Raw genomic sequence first — 21,831 nt, 5'->3', positions numbered from 1 at the left:
TTCAGCTGAATGCATGACCCCCTCAGTCACCTCAACCCAGCTCGCGAAAATGTCAGACCCCGCTTTCAGATTACCTCAAACATAGCACAGCAAGCACACCAGCCTCGATCAGGGCGTCAGTCATGGATGGCCCGGCTCTCTATTGCGCAGGAAAGCGAGTTTTCCAAGTCTTTGAAAGTTTGTTGAATTTACACAGCGGCACACTTCAAACGCACTTTACCAAAGAGGAACAAAGGTTTCGATTATGGGCGCATAGCTTAGGCCTTCATCATCAAGGCCATAGCTCTCTCGACTATCGGGTCCGCGATGCCGTCCTGGTCAAGTCCCAGCTACTACGTCTGCTCAGTGCTTTGCTTGATCACCTTGAGAACACCCTGGCTGTTCTGAAAGGCGACCGCCTTCCGTTTGAACAACAAGCACGGGATTTGGAGACTCAGAGTTCATCCGATAACGACAGCATCAGGTCGTCGAATCAGAGTTCCACTGGCTCTGTTAGCAGCGACAAATCTACTCATGAACTGGACTTTCGTCAAAATGGAATTACAGAGACCATCAACGCGTTGTACGGTCTGGCAGCGCGAATTAGAAGCCCTCGAAACCGACCTGAAAGAGCTACACAAGAGCTCTTTCGACACATCGCAGCACATGAAAGGGAGAAGTATATCAATGAAAGAGCAGAAGTCGAAACCGTGATTCTTGTTCATCGACATAAGCAATACCTAGTGCAAACTTTTCAACCGTCACAAAACTCTACAATCCACAATGACATCTTGGACAAATACGCCTCGGCATCTAATCACCTCCTACGGAGGATCGGCATGGCCAACGTTCGACGAAGACAACAGTTCATCTACTGGAAGGAACACACTGCCAGGATAAGCCGGGACCCAACGCAGACCGTGAGACCAACTGGCTCAGATAAGCCTGTCACCTCTGGAGCTCTTTTTCGGACGGGAAATACACCAGGTGCCACTGTTCATCTTGCTACCCCCTCGGCTATTTCAAGACACGAACATTCAGAAGCAACTTCCGCTACAAGGTTGGACGAGAGCAAGTTCCGATTTGACGATAACGAGTCTGTCTTCTCATACCAGAGTCACGCATCCACCGCTGTAATTCCGGCTACCCAAAACCAGTTAGTGCTTCAGTGGCCACCTGCGCCTAAAGATTTCTTGAGTAGCGACTATTTCACTTGTCCCTATTGTCATGTACTGTGTCCTGGAAGGTATCTCGGGGAAAAGGCTTGGAAGTAAGTTGTCACCTTGGTATCACTTGACCTAGTGCTGATTCTCCTGCAGGGCACATCTTATCCACGATCTCCAACCGTACCAATGCACCCACGAAGTGTGTCAAGATTCTCATCGTCTCTACGGCTCATACCGAGAATGGATAGACCATGAGAACATTCATACAAAATCATGGCATTGCGATAATCATGTGGCACCAACAGAGTTTGAGAAGCAAGAGGAGTTTATATCTCATATTGAAAAATTTCACCCTGACGCAAAACCAGAGCTCTTCTCACCAGAGCTAATGGCCGCTGCATTCAGACCATCCACCAAACCATTGCGGCCATGTCCCCTTTGTCCCACTGGCTTCGAGGACAACAAAATCATGCACGAGCACATCAAAGGCCATTTAGAACGCCTTGCCCATCATTGCCTACCCGCGGATCCTTGTAATAAGAGCCAACATGATGGTTTACGGGAAACCGCGAGTAGCGATAGCCAAGCCGTACGGAATGACGAAAATTCGCAAGTTTTCTCGGAAACATCGGTGCAATGGCCTGATGACACAAATGTCCAGGAATCGCCAAGTCCAGAGGAGTATACGGCCACACACAAATTTGAAGATATCCGTCTACGATTTCAGCGAGTTCAACTAGAACGCGAGTCAGCCGAGGCCTGGCTTAAGGCAGTTACACCTGATGCATCAGGAGCACCTGAAAGCTCTTTCTCGCAAACGCTTCCGCTGCGTTTCAGCGAGTACTCTCAGCTTCCCGAGTATGTCGAAAATCGTAGCTGGCGCGAGCCCAGTTTTCAGACATCGACATTCCGGAACAGCCATTTCAACGTGGCTCACTATAATAGCCCCGACTTTCAGCCAGAGGAATATCACCCTGAAGGTGACGACACCCGGAATCGAACAACAGCAACCCAGGTGGACCATTCGGAAATAGAGAAAATACCAGACATTGTCACGGATGCCGAGGAAACGCAGCGACTAGACAGCCTACTGTTGAAGGCTGTAGTTGTCGGTGACACGGATCTTACTAAACTATTGCTGAACAAGGGCGCAAATGTCAGTTTCAAAGACAATTCCGTTGGCAGTCCACTTCATGCTGCCATAAGCCTAGGACATCTTGAAGTTGTTCGGCTGCTGCTGGCAAGCGGCGCAGATCCCGATGATGATGATTGGGACAGGCCTGGTTCTGACATTCTGGGGGTCGCATCAGCAAGAGGCGACCAAGAGATTGTGCAGTTACTGTTGCAACACGGTGCCAAAGCAAACAGTGAGAGTTACACGTATGGATCTGCCCTCCAAGCTGCTGCATCTAAAGGCCACCACGAAGTGGTAAGTCTGCTGCTACGCAACGGTCACGATCCCCAATACTTCAGCTCTTTGCCACCCAACACAGCCCTTCGCGCGGCTGTTGAGGGGGGCCACAAGGAAACGGTCAAGGTGCTGCTGGCATCTGGCGCCGCCATCAACGACATGACGTTGGACGGCACAAACGGTAGCGTCCTTGAGGTTGCCTCGCACTACGGTCACCGAGAAATTGTGCAACTGCTACTAGACCATGGCGCAGATATCGATGCGAATAGCATAAGATATGGGGGCGCTTTCCGAGCTGCGGTCATTCGAGGTCACCAGGAAATAGTACAGCTGTTACTACACCGGGAAGCGGCCATCGATTTCAAAAGTGACGGATTTGCCAACATGATCCGCGCTGCATCGGCACTGGGCCATCAAGCAGTTGTTCAGCTATTGCTGGATAAAAGTGAGGAAGTGACAGGGGAAATGGCCGAGGAAAGTCTCATTGGTGCCACTGGAATGGGCAAATTACTTGCATGGCGCTCTCCATTGTCTGGAGCTGAATCCAGGGAATGGCACTCAAATGAAGAGCATATCCTGCATCAAGACAAAGACTCATTAACCGCTGAAAACCAGCAACCTTACAAGTGCCACACGTGTGGAAAGGGGTTTAGAAGAGAAAGTAATCTTGCGTATGTAATTGAGTCGTTCAGTTTACTCCCCAAGAATCACCACGCTGACAAGTATTTAGGAAGCATACCAGAATTCACGAAAAACCTTGCAAATGTCCTGTTGAAGGCTGTGCTGCGAGCACAGCCGAAAGAAAAGACCTGGATCGACACATCTGGACTCACCATCTCGATTATGCTCGAGAGAACAACATTCCAAGCAAGGTTCCCGCGGCGTGTGACTGGCCGGGATGTAACTACCGTGGATGGCTGGATGATTTGGAGAGGCATAAAAATAACTCTCATCACTGGAAACATGCCCCAGATGACGAGGTCAATATTCCAGGTACGGCAGCGGCAGATTCGCAGCCTGGTATCGCCAACCAGTCCAAACCCAACACGCTTACCAGTATGAACAACCTTGCGCCTGTGCTCAATAGCCAGGGGAAGTACGAGGAGGCCGAGCAGATGCATCGGCAGACGCTACAGCTACGTGAGAAGGTGTTGGGCAAGGAGCATCCCGACATACTTACCAGCATGAACAACCTTGCGATTGTGCTCAAGAGCCAGGGGAAGTATGAGGAGGCCGAGCAGATGCATCGGCAGACGCTACAGTTACGTGAGAAGGTGTTGGGCAAGGAGCATCCCGACACACTTACCAGCATGAACAACCTCGCGCTTGTGCTTGATAGCCAGGGGAAGTACGAGGAAGCCGAGCAGATGCATCGGCAGACGCTACAGCTATGTGAGAAGGTGTTGGGCAAGGAGCATCCCGACACACTTACCAGCATGAACAACCTCGCGAGTGTGCTTGATAGCCAGGGGAAGTACGAGGAAGCCGAGCAGATACATCGGCAAACGCTACAGCTACGTGAGAAGGTGTTGGGCAAGGAGCATCCCGACATACTTATTAGCATGAACAACCTCGCGCTTGTGCTCAATAGGCATGGGAAGTACGAGGAAGCCGAGCAGATGTATCGGCAGACGCTACAGCTATGTGAGAAGGTGTTAGGCAAGGAGCATCCCCGCACACTTACCAGCATGAACAACCTTGCGAGTGTGCTTGATAGCCAGGGGAAGTACGAGGAGGCCGAGCAGATGCATCGGCAAACGCTACAACTCCGTGAGAAGGTGTTGGGCAAGGAGCATCCCGACACACTTACCAGCATGAACAACCTCGCGCTTGTGCTTGATAGCCAGGGGAAGTACGAGGAGGCCGAGCAGATGCATCGGCAAACGCTACAGCTAAGTGAGAAGGTGTTGGGCAAGGAGCATCCCCGCACACTTACCAGCATGAACAACCTCGCGCTTGTGCTCAATAGGCAGGGGAAGTACGAGGAAGCCGAGCAGATGCATCGGCAGACGCTACAGCTATGTGAGAAGGTGTTGGGCAAGGAGCATCCCGACACACTTACCAGCATAAACAACCTTACAAGTGTGCTTGATAGCCAAGGGAAGTACGAGGAGGCCGAGCAGATGCATCGGCAGACGCTACAGTTACGTGAGAAGGTGTTGGGCAAGGAGCATCCCGACACACTTTCCAGCATGAACAACCTTGCGAGTGTGCTTGATAGCCAGGGGAAGTACGAGGAAGCCGAGCAGATACATCGGCAGACGCTACAGCTACGTGAGAAGGTGTTGGGCAAGGAGCATCCCGACACACTTACCAGCATGAACAACCTTGCAATTGTGCTTGATAGCCAGGGGAAGTACGAGGAAGCCGAGCAGATGTATCGGCAGGAGCTACAGCTATGTGAGAAGGTGTTAGGTAAGGAGCATCCCGACACACTTATTAGCATGAACAACCTTGCGAGTGTGCTCAATAGGCATGGGAAGTACGAAAAAAAACCTTGCAAATGTCCTGTTGAAGGCTGTGCTGCGAGCACAGCCGAAAGAAAAGACCTGGATCGACACATCTGGACTCACCATCTCGATTATGCTCGAGAGAACAACATTCCAAGCAATGTTCCCGCGGCGTGTGACTGGCCGGGATGTAAATACCGTGGATGGCTGGATGATTTGAAGAGGCACAAAAATAACTCTCATCACTGGAAACATGCCCCAGATGACGAGGTCAATATTCCAGGTACGGCAGCGGCAGATTCGCAGCCTGATATCGCCAACCAGTCCGAACCCTTGAAACCGAGCAACACTGATCCATCAAGTGAGGACATACAACCTCACAAATGCCCTGTTGAAGGTTGCACGACCAGCAAGTCGGAAGAAAAGGACATCAGCCGACATATATGGACCTATCACCCAGATTATGCTCAAGAAAACAACATTTCTGATACGGATCGGGTGGAGTGCGGTTGGCCGGGCTGCTGGTGGCGTGGAAGAAGGGATAACCTGAAGAGGCACAAGGACACCATGAAACACTGGGAAGCGTCAGACAATGAGCTCGTCTCTGAGGAGAAGCCATCAGGGGTACAGGCATGCGACTGGCCGGGTTGTCAGTATACCTATGCAGGGAAGAAGAAGAGCAACCTGAAGAGACATAAAGACCGGCACCAACACTGGATTCGCCCATCGGACGCCAGTCCTGGCGAGGAGAACTCGCTAGAGAGCTCGCGGACTACTGCTACCAACTCCTGACCGGTGCAAAAGCAGTCGTCGGAACAACATACTCAGGATAGGGCTCCCAGCACCGACAACACGACTCATGTTATTAACGATAAGACAAGTCAACTCCACGACATCTCACCAGGCGATAGTTCGGCGGACCAATGGGACGGCTCACCTGAAAACACTCCAGAAGAAAAAAATCTCTCGAAAGAGCGAGACAGTGGCCTAGATCAGCTTGTTACAGAACTGGACCCGGAGCTCTTGTCAGAGGCATCGCGTGAGAAGCTTCGTTCACCTTCCGAACAACGTCTGCTAGTGTGGCAGCTCGAGGACGATGTGAAAAGACTTCAGAATGACCTAGGCGAAGAGCACCCGGAGGTGCTCGAAAAGATGTCCAAGCTCGCGCTGTAGTGTGCGGAGAATCAGGATTTTGAAACAGCGGCAACTTGGCAAGAGAAGGTGTACAAAAGTTACGAAGTGTTATATGGTAATGAACATCCTTATACACTAAGTTCCATGGTTGATCTTGCAAAGAACTATTTGATTCTAGGGCGCTTGAAAGAGGCTGAGGACCTACAAGTCAAAGTATTAGGGCTACGGAAAAGGGTTCTTGGAGAAGAGATGCCTAGCACTGTTGAGTCTATGGCTGAGCTTGCATCGACTTATAGGCGTCAGGGGCGCATGGATGACTCTGAGTCTTTGCAACTGAAGGTACTGGAAATACGAAAACGGGTATTTGGAGCGGAGCATCCTAAAACTACAGCGGCGATGGCTGATCTTGCATTCACCTATCGCAGTCAGGATCGTTTTGATGAAGCCGAGTTGCTATGCGTTGAGGTAGAGAAGTTACGACGAATGATATTGGGACACGGGCATCCTCAGACGGTAGCATCCAAGGCCGATCTTGCGGCAGTTTACCGCTGCCAGAAACGTTTGGACGAGGCTGAGGTGTTACAAGTTGAAGTATTGGGGCTGAGGAGAAAGATTCTTGGAGAGACACATCCGGAGACTATAGCATCTATGGTTGACCTTGTGGAAACTAGGAGTGCTATGGGCCGCTTGGAGGAGACTATAGCATCTGTGGTTGACCTCGCGGAAACTAGGAGTGCTATGGGTATGGGCCACTTGGAGGAGACTCTAGAGGTGCTACGGCTGAAAGAGAGGGTCTTGGGAGAGGAACATCCAGATACATTGGCTTCCAAAGGTGCACTAGCACAGACTTACGAAAGTATGAATCGCATGGCGGAGGCAAAGGTACTATCGACCCAGTTAGCTCGCAACCATGCTGAGGAGACTGCAGATGAAGATACCAATAAGGTAGCCGAAAGCGGGACGGTGCATTATGGGCTGGGAAAGTCTGAGGCGAACAATGCAAAGTACAACGCGAAAAACACACTACGGTATATGCTAGGTATCTAGGAAATGGAGTTTTGGACCCAAGAGCGTTTGCCTTTGATAACTGAGAAAACCAGAGTGTCTGACTTAAGAGAGCACCGCTACGTGAACAGTCCAGAAAGTATGACAATCGAAGCCTTCTGTGTTTTCAACCTTTGGAACAATTTGATATCTGTATCTTTACGGGGTTACTGACTGATTCTACATCCCCAACGAGTTTCTTAAGACCTCAGACAGGCGAGACGAAAATACCCTCCTCTCTGAAGTGTTAGATCAAGGCGATCACAGGGCTCATTATACTCGAACTCGGCATTTTGACCATTCGGTGTGAATTACTCAGAAGATCGATGAAAAGTGTGCCATTTCAGCATCAGGTGCAGTGATTATTTTCGTATGGCCAAGGGAGCGGACAAACATAGACGCTAAAACACCTAACGTTATCCTCGACTTTGTCTCATATTTACGGCGCTAGATTTTATTTAGCCCCCATGATTTCTCATCACTTGCTCATTACATCTCACTTATCCCCCACTCACTAACCACTCACCAACCCCCAATCAAACTCGTCATAAACATCTCATTAATTCAAAAAATCACTCGCCAACCTCAAATCCACACACACCTTCATCACAGCCCTCCCTAGCCCTCCCTAGCCCCCTCATGAAATTCCAGAATCTCACATCTGTCAAACCTGTGCAGGTAGCGCGCGTCTAAAATCAACCTCATCCCACCTTCCTCCCCCCTTTTTTTCTTCCCACGTTCCATTCTTACAGCCATACCCCCCTCCTCAAAATCCCACCCCAAAATAGGCAGGTGCTATCAACCACTCACCACTCACCATTTCCGTCGCATGGTTAAAAAAACCAGATACACACACACACACACACACACGAATTTTTGAGTTTTAATTCTCACTGCATGCATTAGCCTCATGTACCAAGGGACTCTCTCACTCATTAGATATTGGCTTGCATGGGAATCCTGCATGGAAGCCTGAAGGAAGGAATCTTCTGCTGCGTGGTCCTTTTTTTTTTTTTTTTTTTTTCGGTCTCAGGGCTGCTACGGGCGGTAATGTCTGGTTGTGGCACGGGAATGTTCGGTCGGGTGTTTCAATGTTTTGGAAGACGGGAGTGCGTGAGTTTGACGTCGTCACTGCTTTTTGAACATGTCACTCGTCACAGAAAAGAAAAGGCGCTGATCAACCGTGCTGGAGTGGTGACTCTCACCTCCCTTTGGCTGGCTGGAGTTTCAGCTCATGAAAGATCCGAGTTGGTTGACTCGCATTTGAATTTTCCCCCCAACATATTATCACCACGTTTGTCACCTAAGCGCTCATCTCTGCCCACCTCGTCTGTCAGCCTCCAAGCGCGTACTGTCGTATCCGTACGTGTGCAGCATCTCCCGTTTCTCTCCTCCAGCGGTTGTGACCCCAAATCCATTCGCAACAATTCAAAGTGCTGGTCCACCCATCCCAATCCTCCTGTAGGTACACTACCACGTTCTACTTACCGCTATAGACAAGGCCACCAATAGCCCCATCTCACCTCCCCAACCATCATCATCCCATTCCTTCCTTCCTTCCTTCCTTTCCCCGGCCTGGTTCATGTGACCCTCCCGCACCTTCCTACCTTCCCACCTTCCCACGATCTGATCCTTTCTCTTCCCCCCCCAACCGCTCCAAAACAAATTCCTTGGCATTTTCTAGAAAACGGCAAAGAACAAAATCCATTCCGCTCACCCCCCCCTCCCCCTCCCCCCACACCTTGGAACCCCCCTTTGTCATCCATCCCCATGAACACCGCCCCTTCCTTACCTTTCCACCCTCCACCCTCCACCGTCGTATAACCTACCTACCTTACCCGACGCCGGTAATGCCGAAATCATACATGCTCATCCGACTGTGGAGAGCGAGCCACGCTGATTACATCCTGTATGTGTGACATACCATATTTCATCCCGTTCCGAGAGCGAGGTATTTCGTCATGTCACATTCAAACAGCTCTTAGTGAACGAACCAAAATGTATGTTATGCCCGAAGTCAGATCTTTTCATCCAACCAAATCTTGCAATTTGTATTTCATTTTTGTTTTTTCCCCTTCCATCTCTAATCATCCTTCCCCCCACATTCGAGGCAAAGAATTCAGGATGATAGTGTGTCTCCATCAAGATATGCAGCTAGGTGGGTAGGTGTGTGTTGTAAATAACAAAACGGGTAATGAAAAAAAAGGCACAAAATAGGGTATAAGCTTGTGGGTGTAAGAGAGAGAAGGGGGAAAAAAGGCAACAAGAAATATAGACAATAAGAAAACAAAAGAAAAAAGGACAAATCTTCCTCCTCCCTCCTTCCATCCCTTCCATCCCTTTTTGAAATTCCAAAACCCATAAAGCCAAAAAAAAACTCCGTTGCAATGATAAATCGTGCATGCATGCTAAACAAAAAAACAAACCAAAAAATAAAAATAAAAATGGCCCATGCGAAAACCCGCTAGGTATACAAAGTTTAAAAAAAGAAGAGCGGCAAAAAAAGGAAAATGGAAAAAGTCGCCCCACAAACCATGTCTATCAACATGGCCGTCTCATATCCAACATCATTTTCCCATCACAACACCCGAGTAAACAAGATCCATCTCCTTGGGGAATCTTCTGTCCATCCCGTCAGGCATCCGCCACCGCATCACCACCACGCCTTCTTCCGTCTCAGATTCAAACACCCTCGTGCCTTGAACCTCGATGCCTTCCCGTCCCACTCGGCCAAGCTTGCCCATCCAGTCGCCCAGATCGATCAGTCTTTCCAGCCGGTGATCCATCGCCATGCAGTGAACCTTGGCATCCTCCCAGCTTGTCCCAAGCACCTCCAGCACGCTTCTCGCCACGGCAAATCTGTCGACCAACCCCGGCAGTTCGGATCCACAGCCGGTTGATGAAAGAACGTCCATCGCTTCGAGGATTCCGGTGCTGATGAACGGGGGCGGGGTGATGACTTGTGCCTGCGCCACTGCCACTGCCACCTCGAGGAGTTTGGCAGCATGTTTCATAGAAACGCCGATAAAGTCATGGACTGTGGCGGGCTGTAAAGCTCGCAGGTGGACGTGCCGATGGAGCTTGATTCTCGTCAGGTGATGGACGGTGTGTAAAAGTATGAGCGGGCCCTGATCTTCAGGTGAGACCATCTCCAACCTTGCAGGCAGAAACTGGAGCCTTTTCGGCAGAGAAGACTCCCAAGCATCAAGGGTAGCGATAGTTCGACGGTGGAAATCACCAAACCCGGCATCGTAGAGCTCTCCCCGGCGCGAGGCTCTGTTGATAAATGTCATGACATCACCCCACATAGCTGTGATCTGAATCAGATAGGACATAATTCCAACCCCGGCCGATTCGGATAGCGGACGCAGCATCGGGTCGAAATGGGGCGCTCGGTCGTCCAAGTTCGTAGTATCCGCTGCTGGGAGCCGGAGAAAGATGTCGTCCTTGTTGATGGTGACTGGTCGAGTTGCAAACGTCTCGTTAAGCCGCTCCATCAGGCAACATGACCAAAATGTCCGTCTCCGACACTCGGCATATTCTTGCCTCGTCAAACCCCAAGGCGTTACCCTCGAATCGTTTTCTCCCACATGGTCAAGTTCCACGTTCAACTGTAGCCACATCGCTGTAGAAATGGCCCTGCTCAGCATGTCATTCGCGTCGGTCTGTCTCGAGACAGCGAGGTAGTGCATGGCAAGGGCAAGTCTGGCTTGAACCAGCTGGAGCGACGGCTGCGAGCGTTCTGCAGCGTACCGAGCCACCTGGGCGTACTCGTGCGCAACGCTCCTCGAACCGGCCCGCGAGAGGACGGCACCGATGGCGAGGATGCTATACACGAGCATCAGGTCTTCTGGTGATTTTCTGTGAGCGCTGTTCTGAACCCATGTGTGGAAAGACGGTTTCGGAGGGAGGAAGCGAAGTGCTGCGCTCTCCGTGTGTACAAAGACGGAGGCAATGGTGCTAGTTACAGATTGAGGATCGGACACATACGGGTCTGTTTGCCACGCTCTGCACAAGATGTCCTCGTGGATACGAGGGAGCGTTTCTGACTGCCGCCATGGCAGGGATTGGCGGGAGGTGTCGGGCACTGGTCCCATCGGTGAGCGTACACTGGTCGCTGGGCTGTAGTGATCGTAGCCAACTCGAATACGCTTCGCAGGTGCAGAGGTGGGCATATCGGGGCTCGGGTGTCGGAGCGTCGTTCTGGGTGAGACAGAACCGCTCGAGTGGCTACCCGGCCGTGTGTAGTCGGTAGGGCCTCTGATCAAACCTCCAAGCCTCCGTGTATCCTCCGACTCGGCAGGAGGCGTGGACGGAGAGGAAGCGTTGTGACCACCTCGAGGACTAACCATAGTTTAGCATACGAAACAGGCCCCCATGCACAATAGCAGAAAAAGACAGCAGGCTTCTAGACTCACGCATTCTTGAACTTGCAAACACGGCCGAACTTTTCGCACTGGACACAGCGCGGGTAATCCGGATCGCACTTGATCTTCTTCTCACGGCAGGTGACGCAGGCGATAGCAAGCCTCTTCCGGGGCTTTCCAGCTTTGGTGACTCCCCAGTGAGCATTGACTTGCTCCCCGTCAATCACTGTCTTGCAATGACTCCCATCATCGTAAAAGTAGCACATTCCTTCACCAGGCACCTCGGCAGCTCTGACGAACCGTGGCAGAAAGTGTGTCCCTGTCCAGATCTTGGGCCCCAGTCCATCCTTTGCGGGGGCCCCCTCAGATGGGGCGCTGCTGGTCGGAGTGGCAGGAAGAGTGTGCGATGGTGTCTGTGGTGTTAATTGCTCCCGATATTCCATGTGTCTTCCCTCATCGCGACTCGTCCCTGAAAGGTGAGCAGGGTATCTCTCTGCCGTCGGCCTGTAGGTCGTTTCTCCACGGCTGCCGAGCGAATACTCTTTGCTAGCCTCATGTTGCACCGACCATTGTCCTCCTGAAGTGTAATCGAGTCGGCTATCTGGCCTTGGTTGCTGTTCCTCTCGTGAATGAGGCGAAAGCGGTCCAGGGAAAACCCGGGACAGGGCCGGAATCTGGGGGCGTTCCTGATACCTAGGGTCCAGTACACTTCGCGGCTGTGAAGCAGTGGATGTCGTCGCGGGTGGAAAGTACGATGACGAAGAGAATGGTCTGTCCAAGCTTGGAACTGAGCTAGGAGGTCGATCCAATGGTGAGGTGGCCGGATAGGAGCCAGGGCGCTCGGAAAGAGGAGAGTGAAAGGATCGAATCTGGGTTGGTGGCCCAAAGATGCTGCTCAAAGATGGAAGCTGTTGCCTTGGTGCGTTATGATCGGATCCCGTATCCCTGCGCTCTTCCGGGCCTTTGTTAGACGACGACGACGACGACGACATGTCGTTTGCCTTGACGGCCGGATCATAGTGTGACATGGGAGGGGAGAGAGGAGCAGGCGGGTTCCAGGTCCTCTCCTCGGACTGTCTTGAACTATAAGAGGCCGAGTCTGGTGTGAGCACCTCGGGTGGGGTGTTTGGGTTGGCCGCACGGAATCGAGGTTCGAGGCAGGATGAAATCCCCATTGAGAGATATGTCGAGGGTATGGGCCTTTGTGTAGTTGTATTCTATGACCGTGCCTATGTCCGTGTCATGTCACACTCTCTCAAGTTGGAGGCGTATGGAAGGGAGTGTATGTCCGAGCTGTGACACCCAATACAGTGTGTGTAAGTGCGTGTGTGGTGAGGCAGGGTGTTGTAGATGGTGGTTTGTCGCAGCAGTAGGACAAAGAAGGGTCGAAGGGGGCCGGTAGCTAGATATTCACCGGATAAAGGTGTACAGGGGCGGCGCAGTCAACTCACGACCGCCTATTCAGATGGGTACGCCAAGCTCCAGCAGGAGGAGGGCACCGATCCCGGATAATTGAACGAACAATTACTGCGAGGCAGAGGAGGGTAGACCAGATAGGCCAGGTGCAGAAAGCAATGTACGTAAGACAGGGTTGTCGTGCGTCCAGGACAGTCTCGTTTCTCACTCTTTGTTGGCCTTGCTCCTGGTGTTGTTGTTGTCGGTCCAGGTTGACTCTTGTCTCCTGTTGCTGCAGCCGGGGAGGGAAGAGGGGGGGTAGGAGTGAACGGACGGGACGCTCGGGGGGCGGGCTGGTAGGGGGAGACCACCACTATTATATGCAGCCAAACTAGACTCGATATTGTTTGTATGCAATCTAGTGCAGCGAGCAAGAAATCCAGATGGACGTTCTGTCGGCGGCACTCTAAAGCTAGACGCCGCAGGATACACCGAGCTAAGGGTATGTGGACGGTGGACGATGGACGAGGGCAAGTTGGAAGGTGCACAGCAAGGTGTGCTTGGGAAGAGTAGCAGAACCAGGGGCCAAGAAGAAAGAAAACAAGAAGATGGGACGGGCGCCCAGTGCTTTGTATGTTGATTGAGAGTACAAAAGTCATACGGAGCTTGGATGGGATTAGTGCAGCCCAAGTCAGCTCGCAGCTCGGGCCGGTGGATGATGTTTTTTGTTCAAAATGTCTCCAGGAAGCGCCCACACAGATACCCACCCTGGTGGGCCAGCCAGACCACTGGGGGGGAGGACCCCGTCTCCAGCAAACCGCTAGCTCCAAACCCATGGATTTCGGCAGTGCGGCATGGCGTTGCGCTCTCTCCCTTCTCTCTCGTTCTGAGATTCTTGTTGCGAGATGAGTGAGCAGTGAGACAGCTACCCATGGAATATGCAACGGCGGCGCTCAAAAGGGAAATCAGATGGAATCCACGAAGCTTGACTGAGAGGAAACGACCGTCATCAGCGAGACACTTTTACATGGGGGCCCTTCCTCCTGCTGTGTGGCTCTCCCCGGTTGAGAGTGAGAGTGAAGGGGGGAGGGGGTGGGTCGATGGTGGAGGATGCGGAGGGGCGTGTGAGGAGAAGGGGACGAGAACGGTTGTCTTGTGTTAGCCGGCATGGCAAGGGTGTCCCTCTGGCGCTGGCGACGCCTGTGCTTGGCTTGGCTTGGCTCTGGTGGTGAGGCATCTCACCAGGCGGCGGCGAAGCGATGTGCGATGATGGATGGCTACCACGAGGCAAAAGAGGGTTCGGGAAGATAAGAAGGGAGGAGTGTGTGATGGACCGGGAGTGCCAGCAAGGGACAGGGACAGGGGCTCCAGGCAGCGCCCGCCGCTGGCAGTCGCCAAGAGTTGCCGACAGAGCAGGGGAATGGCCTCACCCAGATGTCTCCTCACAGCGGAGTTTCACTGTCTTGGTGTGGTCTTGGCTCGCCGGACGCTGGTGAAGCACCGAATGCGAGAGTTGGCGAGAGCTGGCGAGCATTGGGGAGAGTTGAGTCTGTAGGTCCAAAGTAGGTATTCAGCAGGAGAACCGTTGGAGACATTCATCAGGACGTACCCCGTACCCTACTGTACCCCCTCTTTCAGCTTGGTCGGCCAGCCGTTCCGCGCGTTGTTCTGGAACTCGTTCTGCCACCGACGCGAGGGTACCACGCGGCGCAGGGCGACCCGCGACTGCGACGCTGTCTTGGGACGGCTCTCCAAGGAAGAGAGACACACAGGCGAGTGACTTGCCTGAAGGAGAGAGGGCGTGCCCAGCCAACGAGGGTTGCAGTGAGGTACCCGCTTCTGCTGTCTGTCGGCACCGCTGATGGGACATAAGCCTATAATAATAAAAAATACAAAAGGACAAAAAAATGCGTGTCATTCGAATCGAGTAATTGGAATCGGATCTCGCAAAATCGGGAAACAAACGGGGCTCCGGGGTTCGCCCGTCCGATCTACGGCCCACGCCGGCACCGCACACACCAGGGCACCAGCACAGTCCAAGTGCTTGTCTTGTCTTCGCGGGCTTTTGTCGTTGGCGACGCGATGCGATGCCGCAATGAGCAGGAGGTGGACGTGGAGACTGCTGGGAAATTTAGGCGGGGCTCGCCCGGCAGGTGGGTGCGTTGTGGGCCAGGGCATTGACAACACGGGAAACTGCAAACTGGCAATTCCATCGGCATGATGAATTGCTCCTTCCTCTTTTTTGGCTCTGCAGTAGGCTTCTATATTGATGAATCTCTCCTTCCTTCCTGTCTTTCTCTTCCAAGCTCTCGTTACCAGAAACTGGAAACCTAGCAAACTTCTATTTAATTACGTTAGCTACCACCCGCCTCCTGTGTATCAACAAGCGAGAGACCGCAACAATTACTGTTCAGATACAAGATCCTAGCGTTTTTGGCTCAACAGCCGGACGTCAGATCCATGCCGTCTCCATTGCCCGCCGTCCCGTGTGAGGATCCCCGTGGCATCACGGTGCCCCGCCTGTGTCATGAGTGCCGGCTTCTTATGATGAACACGATAAGTGCAATTACACACTACCGCAGTAGTGCACGCTGCAACAAATAAGGCCGTCGCCTCTAACCCTGCACAACATGTAATAACAAGTGCCTGATAAGGACGGGCTCGGCATCCAAGTCGTTAGCTCGATCCCAGTCCCCTGGGATTCAAGGGGTGGAACTCTACAGGCACACGCAGCAGCAGCAGCAGCCAGCCGCCTGTGACAGTGTCTGTGAGAGTGTCCCCTTTTCGTCTGATCTCAGTGATCCCCTCGCCTCGACTGCTGTCCCCATCCTCTCATCTCATCTCATCTCATCTCAACCAGGTGGGGGAGACGCACGGAACTTCCTCTTTTTCTTATATGACGCCTGCCGCATGAAGGATCGCTGGTTCGCGCGGGACTTGCGTAGCGCCGATTCCGCAGACGCCATCCCGTTTCGTCTGGTCCGCTCTCGCCAGTCAGCAGACGCCATCTCTCCCCCATCTCCAGTCGCTAGTGGTCTTCTTGTCGACGCCACCGTTGGCTGATACCGGCTGCGGGTGCCGCCAGCAGCAGCAGCAGCAGCATCGTCCGGCTGATTTCGCGATTCCCGACCAGCCCAGCCACTCGTCACTCGTCGACAGGTGGACGTGCAGGAGCTGAGGCGCTGAGGGCAGAATAGAAAGAAACAACTCAGAGTCTCAGACTGTCCAACAGCCGAGCTTGACGCACGTGGAACACGATGGTTCTGCATCACGGCCTCCTGGTTGGCTGGCTCCGCACTTTCCCCCGCCCTCATTTTCTCCGATGCATGTCTTTGAAGACAACAACCGGCCAGATGCTGCCAGACAGAGCAGGCTTCTCCTCGCGGACAAGTTCCGGGTTCTCTATCGACCCCACCCGTCAGCCCATTCTTCGCTGCTCAGCGCGGGACACGGTGGATATGCAACACTGTTGGCTCTGCTCGTCGACGTCGACAGCGAGAAGTGTGGTGGTAGGACCTGGCAACCGGCATGCAACATCCTGTGTTCCTGGAGCCGGGCGCAACAATGTGCAGGCCTTCACGAGTCAATATATTGATTTGGTATATTATGCCGCCGCACGGTATCCAGAAGGCCAACGGCGCCAGGCGGGTCCAACCGCCGCACAGCGCCGGCCTGCGAAGGAGATCTGCCGAGGTGACCGTTTCTTCGTCAGAGATGGTAGATTTTCCTTGCTGGCCAATGGCAGCGAGCACTTCGTACTGCACTCCTCCGGACACAAGGACATCCATCGACCGAGGTGAGTGAACCCCTTCCCCCTTTCTTTTGGAAACCACCGCCACGCAGACAAATTTCCTCGCTGCTGGAAAGGGCCGCCTGCATGAAACTATCTGGACGCTCGGAAGTTGCATTGACTGGCACATGGCAAAAGAGAATTCCTTCTTTCCAAGAATCATTCGATTACCCAGCCCAGAAATAGTGTACCCCCCAAGCTTCGACAAACAAGAAAAGCCGGCTTTGTGTTCCCCTCTCTCTCCCCAAGAGCCGGCAACGTAGCCCGAAATCCCACTCCACTACTGGTACCAACAGTCAGTCACCAAGCGCACCAAAGACGAGAAGGGTGCCAAGCATTCATCAGCATCTCCCAACAGGGTAAGCAGCTCCGCGCTCGATTCGAACCAACGAAATCACCCACTGATGAGGAGGAAGGGGTCAGAGGAGGACCCTGAACCGAGCAAAAAGGTAACCCAAGACAAAAAAAATAAGGGGGGCTAACAAAACCCATATTCCCAAAGCCTGGAACCGAAAACGATCACTTCCAGGCCGGGGACGAAGCACGGACGGTATCTTGTTCAGAACCTGGCGAGTAGAGGCGGAAGACTCATCAATGATCCTCTCACATTATTATTCCACCAATTCCATCCAAGCCACAATGAGTTCTCACAGGACCTCATACGTTGAGAAAAATACAACTCACATAGGTACACTCCCATGTGTGTGTGTGTGTGAGTGTGCCCCCGCCCTTTTCTCCTTGCCAATAGTTCGGTTCACAGGGCTGAATCGCTGATATCATCTTTCTGACTCTCCCACACCCACAAATCCCGACAGCCACACACCATCATCACTCAGCAGGGCAAATCTGCGTGGTTTTGCTATCTGATCGTGATCGGGTAGAGGGAACGATGGGATTTAAAACTCCCAACAGTTGCAAATGCTGTGAGACGTGAGATATCCATATCACATCTTGCCAGCCTGTCTACATTTCCACCACCCCCCAGGTGTGATACATTATCCAATGTACACTCTCAACACAAGCACAATGCATCATCCGGCGTGTGTATGTTACGACAGAAGCAACACTGCCGAGACATGCCTACAAGACTGGGCCTTTCCCCGGACCAAAACGCCGCCGGATGATGATATCGGAAGCCAGCCTTGAAACCTGCTTTTTGAACCTCATGCTTATCGTGGCTGGGACATTTCCATTTGGCTTTCTGCCTCGCTTGAACCGTCGAACAGGATGCCTTACGAGTAGGTACTCATGTGTCCTATTCCGTGACTTCGTTGCATGTCTCTTGCTGCCCCATTAACAAAGATCACATGCTCTTTTAGTCATGGGAACTCCTTGAGTACCTAGGCAGGGTTCTTTTTTTTTCCTTTTTTTTTTTTGGGCCCACTTCAACCTGCTTCAGCAATCCAAACGTACCTACAATGAGGCGTTTTACTTTACAAAAGGCCTCGCTGCCTTCTTATCTAGGCAGCCATGGGGTATGCATACAATACATCACCTGCTGTTAAATCTCCAGCTCAGTCTTCACATGCCAGATTCTGACCCAAAATATCCCCTTTTTAAAAAGAATTGATGGAAATGCGCAATGGAAAAGTAACAAGAGACCAGAAAGCGACGATCGGATCACTCACCCCCTTCCTCCCTCTCGGCTTCGGGTTGTCAACCTGCCGTGTAACCTCTTTCCAAGCGCCAAAAACAAAAACAAAAAAAGAAGAGACACATCCAAAACCTCACAAGGCAGAGACAAGAGAGACATCGGAGAGTTTTTCAAGACATTTTCCCCACTCAGCACTCAGTCTCATTCATCTGAATGACAGGTATTAGTCGCATGCGGCGTGCTATAGTGACATGCAGTGCATGTGTAAGAAGTATATTAACAAATGTCCCAATATAGTCAAGGTCCATTCGGCAGTCGTCAGTCAGTACACACCCAAAAAAAAAAAAAATTAAAAAATTGAAGAAAAAAAAGAGCAGTGGGTGTTGTTGTCGAGCCTTACGAGGAAAAGAGTATTAGTGTCATGCATATAGTATGCCGTTTGAGTTGTTATTAAACCGTCAGCGGCCTCTTGAGCCCATTGTGAGATGCTTCCATCCGAGGGGACGCGTCGAGGAGGCTGATAACCGATGATGCCCTTACCTTGTCTGTACAGTGTAACAAGTGGTGTGGTAATGACAACCCCCAGAGATCATCACATTATCAATGATATGATCCCCCCAAACCCCTCCCCCAAAAAACCGATCGATAAAAACCATAACATGCCGTCACGGGTGGTGCGCAACAATAAAATCTCAATATCACCCACACCTACCCACCCATCCCTCCCAGCCCTATCCTTGCCATCAAGGTCCATCGTCACACCAGACCTTTTCGCCCATGTCCCCGTTCCCCAACATGCGGAATGTCGTGATGTTACCGGAAAATCGTAATCGGAAATTTATTTTTCACTCCAGAAAAAAAGGCACAGGGCTCATCCCAGCCCAGGCAATTCCCAAATAGAAACAAGACAAGCAAGCGAAGAGGGGGAAGACAGGTGAAAAAAAAACAACACATGGTAACCTGGTCAACAAAACGTAGAAAAATCAACGTCGCATTTTGCAACAAAGCCGATGCTACACTGACGGTCAGTTTACCAAAACTGAATGTTTCTGAGCGGACAGGATGCGTGAGCTGTTTCGTTGGTGGCCCTTCCAGAAACATTCCGTAACCACACTTGAAGAGAGAGAGAGAAAAAGAAAGAGAGAGAGGTCCGTGTGTTTTTTTCTTGTCCTTCGGTGAAAGTCCGGCCAGTTGGCGTGAATATGTGTAAAAAAGGGGTCCGAGATCATTCGTTTTGGCGATTCCCTGCCTCGTTTATTTTCAACTCCAAACCATCTCACCTTACGGGTCGAGTATGAACTGGCTTGCAGTGTTGCAGTGAGCAATGGATGGTGGTGCCCAGGTCAATGCATCATAGGTATGTCGGTGGTGGGCAAAGACGCAGAGACACACGTCCATGCAGGCAATGATGCGCAAAAGTCCAGAGAAATTGTGTCCTGATCAGGAGCAAGGTGAGCTTGACCGAGGGCCACAATGCGAGTTGACCGAAACTCCAAACCCCCACTTGCTTGGGAACGGTGACGGTGATGTTGAACGCAGTCCGCCGGCGGCGGCATCGTCAAACGTGTGTACTTCTTGGAAAGCCAATAGGCTCGCCTCGGGTGTGGATGTTCCCTGGGCTTGAAGAAGGCTTTGCCGTTCACGGAACTTCGTGCAGATGTGTTGGATCGTCTTCCTTGTTGAGCCTTTGGCCCCTGCCTCAACCTCCTTTCTTTCCCTGAGGAATATCTGGTGCAACCACGTCGGCTAGAGAGAGAGAGAGCCTGTGCCGCCGAGGTACATACGCGGTACTGTAGGGGGTGCTTTGGAATTCTCTAGAAGGCGACGATCCGGCCACAAAACTGGCCGGTCTTTTCATTGTTCATCTCTGCACCGCTGGCTGTGCCCTGATGCTACGTGTAGGGCTCTGGCCAAGGTGCAACACCGGCGTATATCCGCGTTGCGGTGGTGATGGATCACAAGGTGAGAAGTGGAATCCCTATGGGTAGCCGCGGTCTTGGCGGGATGGCGGAGCTTGGGGATTTGATCGGGAGTTGCTTGATCGGCCCTTTGAGCACAGTCTTGGATTCGCCCGTTGCTCCCCGTTGCTCACCCTTGAACAGTCTGGGGAAAGCGAAGGCCCAGTCTGGGTGGACGCTGCGGTGGAGCAACAGACGACAAATGCCGCCGAGAATACCGTATCGTTGCCAGCACCTCCGACCACCGCAGTATCTCTTGTTTCGATATTGTTGAGGACTTCGACGTAGGCGAGACGAGGTTGCCTGTGTTATGTGTGTTGTGTGTGTTGTGTATGCATACGGCAGAGGCAGATGCAGTGATGCGGCAACCAACTCGCCTCCCAGGTACGCGACCTCGACAGGAAAACAGAAACACATGCCGGGTTGAAGATGGTGTGCCAAGAGACGGATCTTGTGTCCCTCCACTATCATCCAACCTAACCGTCAGCCTCTTTTGGATTTGACCGGCGAAAACGCCGTCGTTCATCACAAAAGGCAGATAGATAACTGGATCTCATTCATCTCAAACATGCTGGGTCACCTGCCTGCAGTGCTGACTATGCCATCCTCTTCGTGTTGCCCTGCGGCGGCGTGTCATGCAATCCCACCTCCAGGTCCGTGATGGTGTGTGTCTTTTGCGTGTGTGCTGGCCGGATCGCCATGAGATGAGATCCGCCAGACATCAAGAAGGCTCCGAAATCACGGGCTGGTAGCTCTAACTGTAACTTGCTGTTTGTGTTGCCCAAGTCAACAGGCACTTCCACCAGTGTCGTAGAGTAGAGCCTGCAGCCTGAAGAGCAAGCACCATCCACTAGGTACCTACCGTCGTCTGCAGAGTGACATTACTAGACCCATGTGGGTTGATGATGGGTTGTCTCTTTCTAATAGTCTCAACCGACGTCGAACAGACGCACCAATATACTACCAAAACTGCAATATAAGTCAGCATCATGCTTCGGGCTGCCGCTTCCAATAATGGACAGGGAAGCCGTGCTAAGATCGACCGATATGTCGTGAGCTTGGGTCCTTTGCTTCGCTGTACACGCGTGATGGCTGAGATGAGGGCCATTCGCATCACCGTTCGTTGTCGGATGATGTGCTCTGCTCTGTCACTCTCCTCTGTCTCAGACCGTTCAGCTGAGCGAGGGCTGGTGCATACATACAGTGTACCCTTCTCCTGACTCGACTGCCGAACCCCCGCGGGACCCCGGAGTGGGTAAGAACATGATTCTTTCCAATCACGAGAATACAAAAAGCATGGCACTTTTCTTGGTTAGCCCGCCGTGGTCGTCCCCGGGCGCGGCGCAACCCACGGAGCAAGCCCAGCACGCCGAGACAGCACGGAAACCAGGCCCCCCGGAAGCGTTGCGCTGAGACTTTCCGGGGGTCACGGCTTGGCAGGCAAGGATTGCTCATCATCTGGCCTTCTAGAATTACGATTTTGGGACAAGACACGCGAGGGGTGTCTCTGAACATGGCGTGGCTTGCTGTTGCTAAGAGGGCG

The 21,831-nt window shown here is 52.2% G+C and overlaps 5 protein-coding genes across 5 annotated transcripts; 2 read left to right on the top strand and 3 right to left on the bottom strand.

Annotated features, from left to right (window-relative positions):
* Positions 1-74: 74 nt before the first annotated feature.
* Positions 75-3,999, top strand: QC761_0041240 (uncharacterized protein). Its single transcript, XM_062872363.1, has 3 exons — positions 75-1,249; positions 1,299-3,227; positions 3,288-3,999. Exons 1-3 carry the CDS (start codon positions 123-125, stop codon positions 3,616-3,618), a joined length of 3,387 nt encoding a protein of 1,128 aa, XP_062735263.1. The 5' UTR covers positions 75-122; the 3' UTR covers positions 3,619-3,999.
* Positions 4,000-5,031: 1,032 nt separating this feature from the next.
* Positions 5,032-5,556, top strand: QC761_209100 (uncharacterized protein; the record flags this gene model as incomplete). Its single annotated transcript, XM_062876647.1, has 2 exons — positions 5,032-5,164; positions 5,498-5,556. 2 exons carry the CDS (start codon positions 5,032-5,034, stop codon positions 5,554-5,556), a joined length of 192 nt encoding a protein of 63 aa, XP_062735262.1.
* Positions 5,557-9,249: 3,693 nt separating this feature from the next.
* Positions 9,250-12,726, bottom strand: QC761_209090 (uncharacterized protein; the record flags this gene model as incomplete). Its single annotated transcript, XM_062876646.1, has 2 exons — positions 9,250-11,528; positions 11,603-12,726. 2 exons carry the CDS (start codon positions 12,724-12,726, stop codon positions 9,752-9,754), a joined length of 2,901 nt encoding a protein of 966 aa, XP_062735261.1. The 3' UTR covers positions 9,250-9,751.
* Positions 12,727-14,401: 1,675 nt separating this feature from the next.
* On the bottom strand, positions 14,402-15,035 carry QC761_0041210 (uncharacterized protein; the record flags this gene model as incomplete). Its single annotated transcript, XM_062872362.1, has 2 exons — positions 14,563-15,035; positions 14,402-14,495 (listed from the first exon to the last, which is right to left on the bottom strand). Exons 1-2 carry the CDS (start codon positions 14,862-14,864, stop codon positions 14,402-14,404), a joined length of 396 nt encoding a protein of 131 aa, XP_062735260.1. The 5' UTR covers positions 14,865-15,035.
* A 763-nt stretch (positions 15,036-15,798) lies between these two features.
* On the bottom strand, positions 15,799-16,260 carry QC761_0041200 (uncharacterized protein; the record flags this gene model as incomplete). Its single annotated transcript, XM_062872361.1, has 1 exon — positions 15,799-16,260. One exon carries the CDS (start codon positions 16,258-16,260, stop codon positions 15,799-15,801), a length of 462 nt encoding a protein of 153 aa, XP_062735259.1.
* Positions 16,261-21,831: the final 5,571 nt, after the last annotated feature.

This window comes from Podospora bellae-mahoneyi, chromosome 2 (assembly GCF_035222275.1).
Source record: "Podospora bellae-mahoneyi strain CBS 112042 chromosome 2, whole genome shotgun sequence".
NCBI classification, from domain to species: domain Eukaryota; kingdom Fungi; phylum Ascomycota; class Sordariomycetes; order Sordariales; family Podosporaceae; genus Podospora; species Podospora bellae-mahoneyi.
The sequence above is the reverse complement of the archived record's forward strand: the minus strand, read 5'-3'. Positions and strand labels throughout refer to the sequence as shown.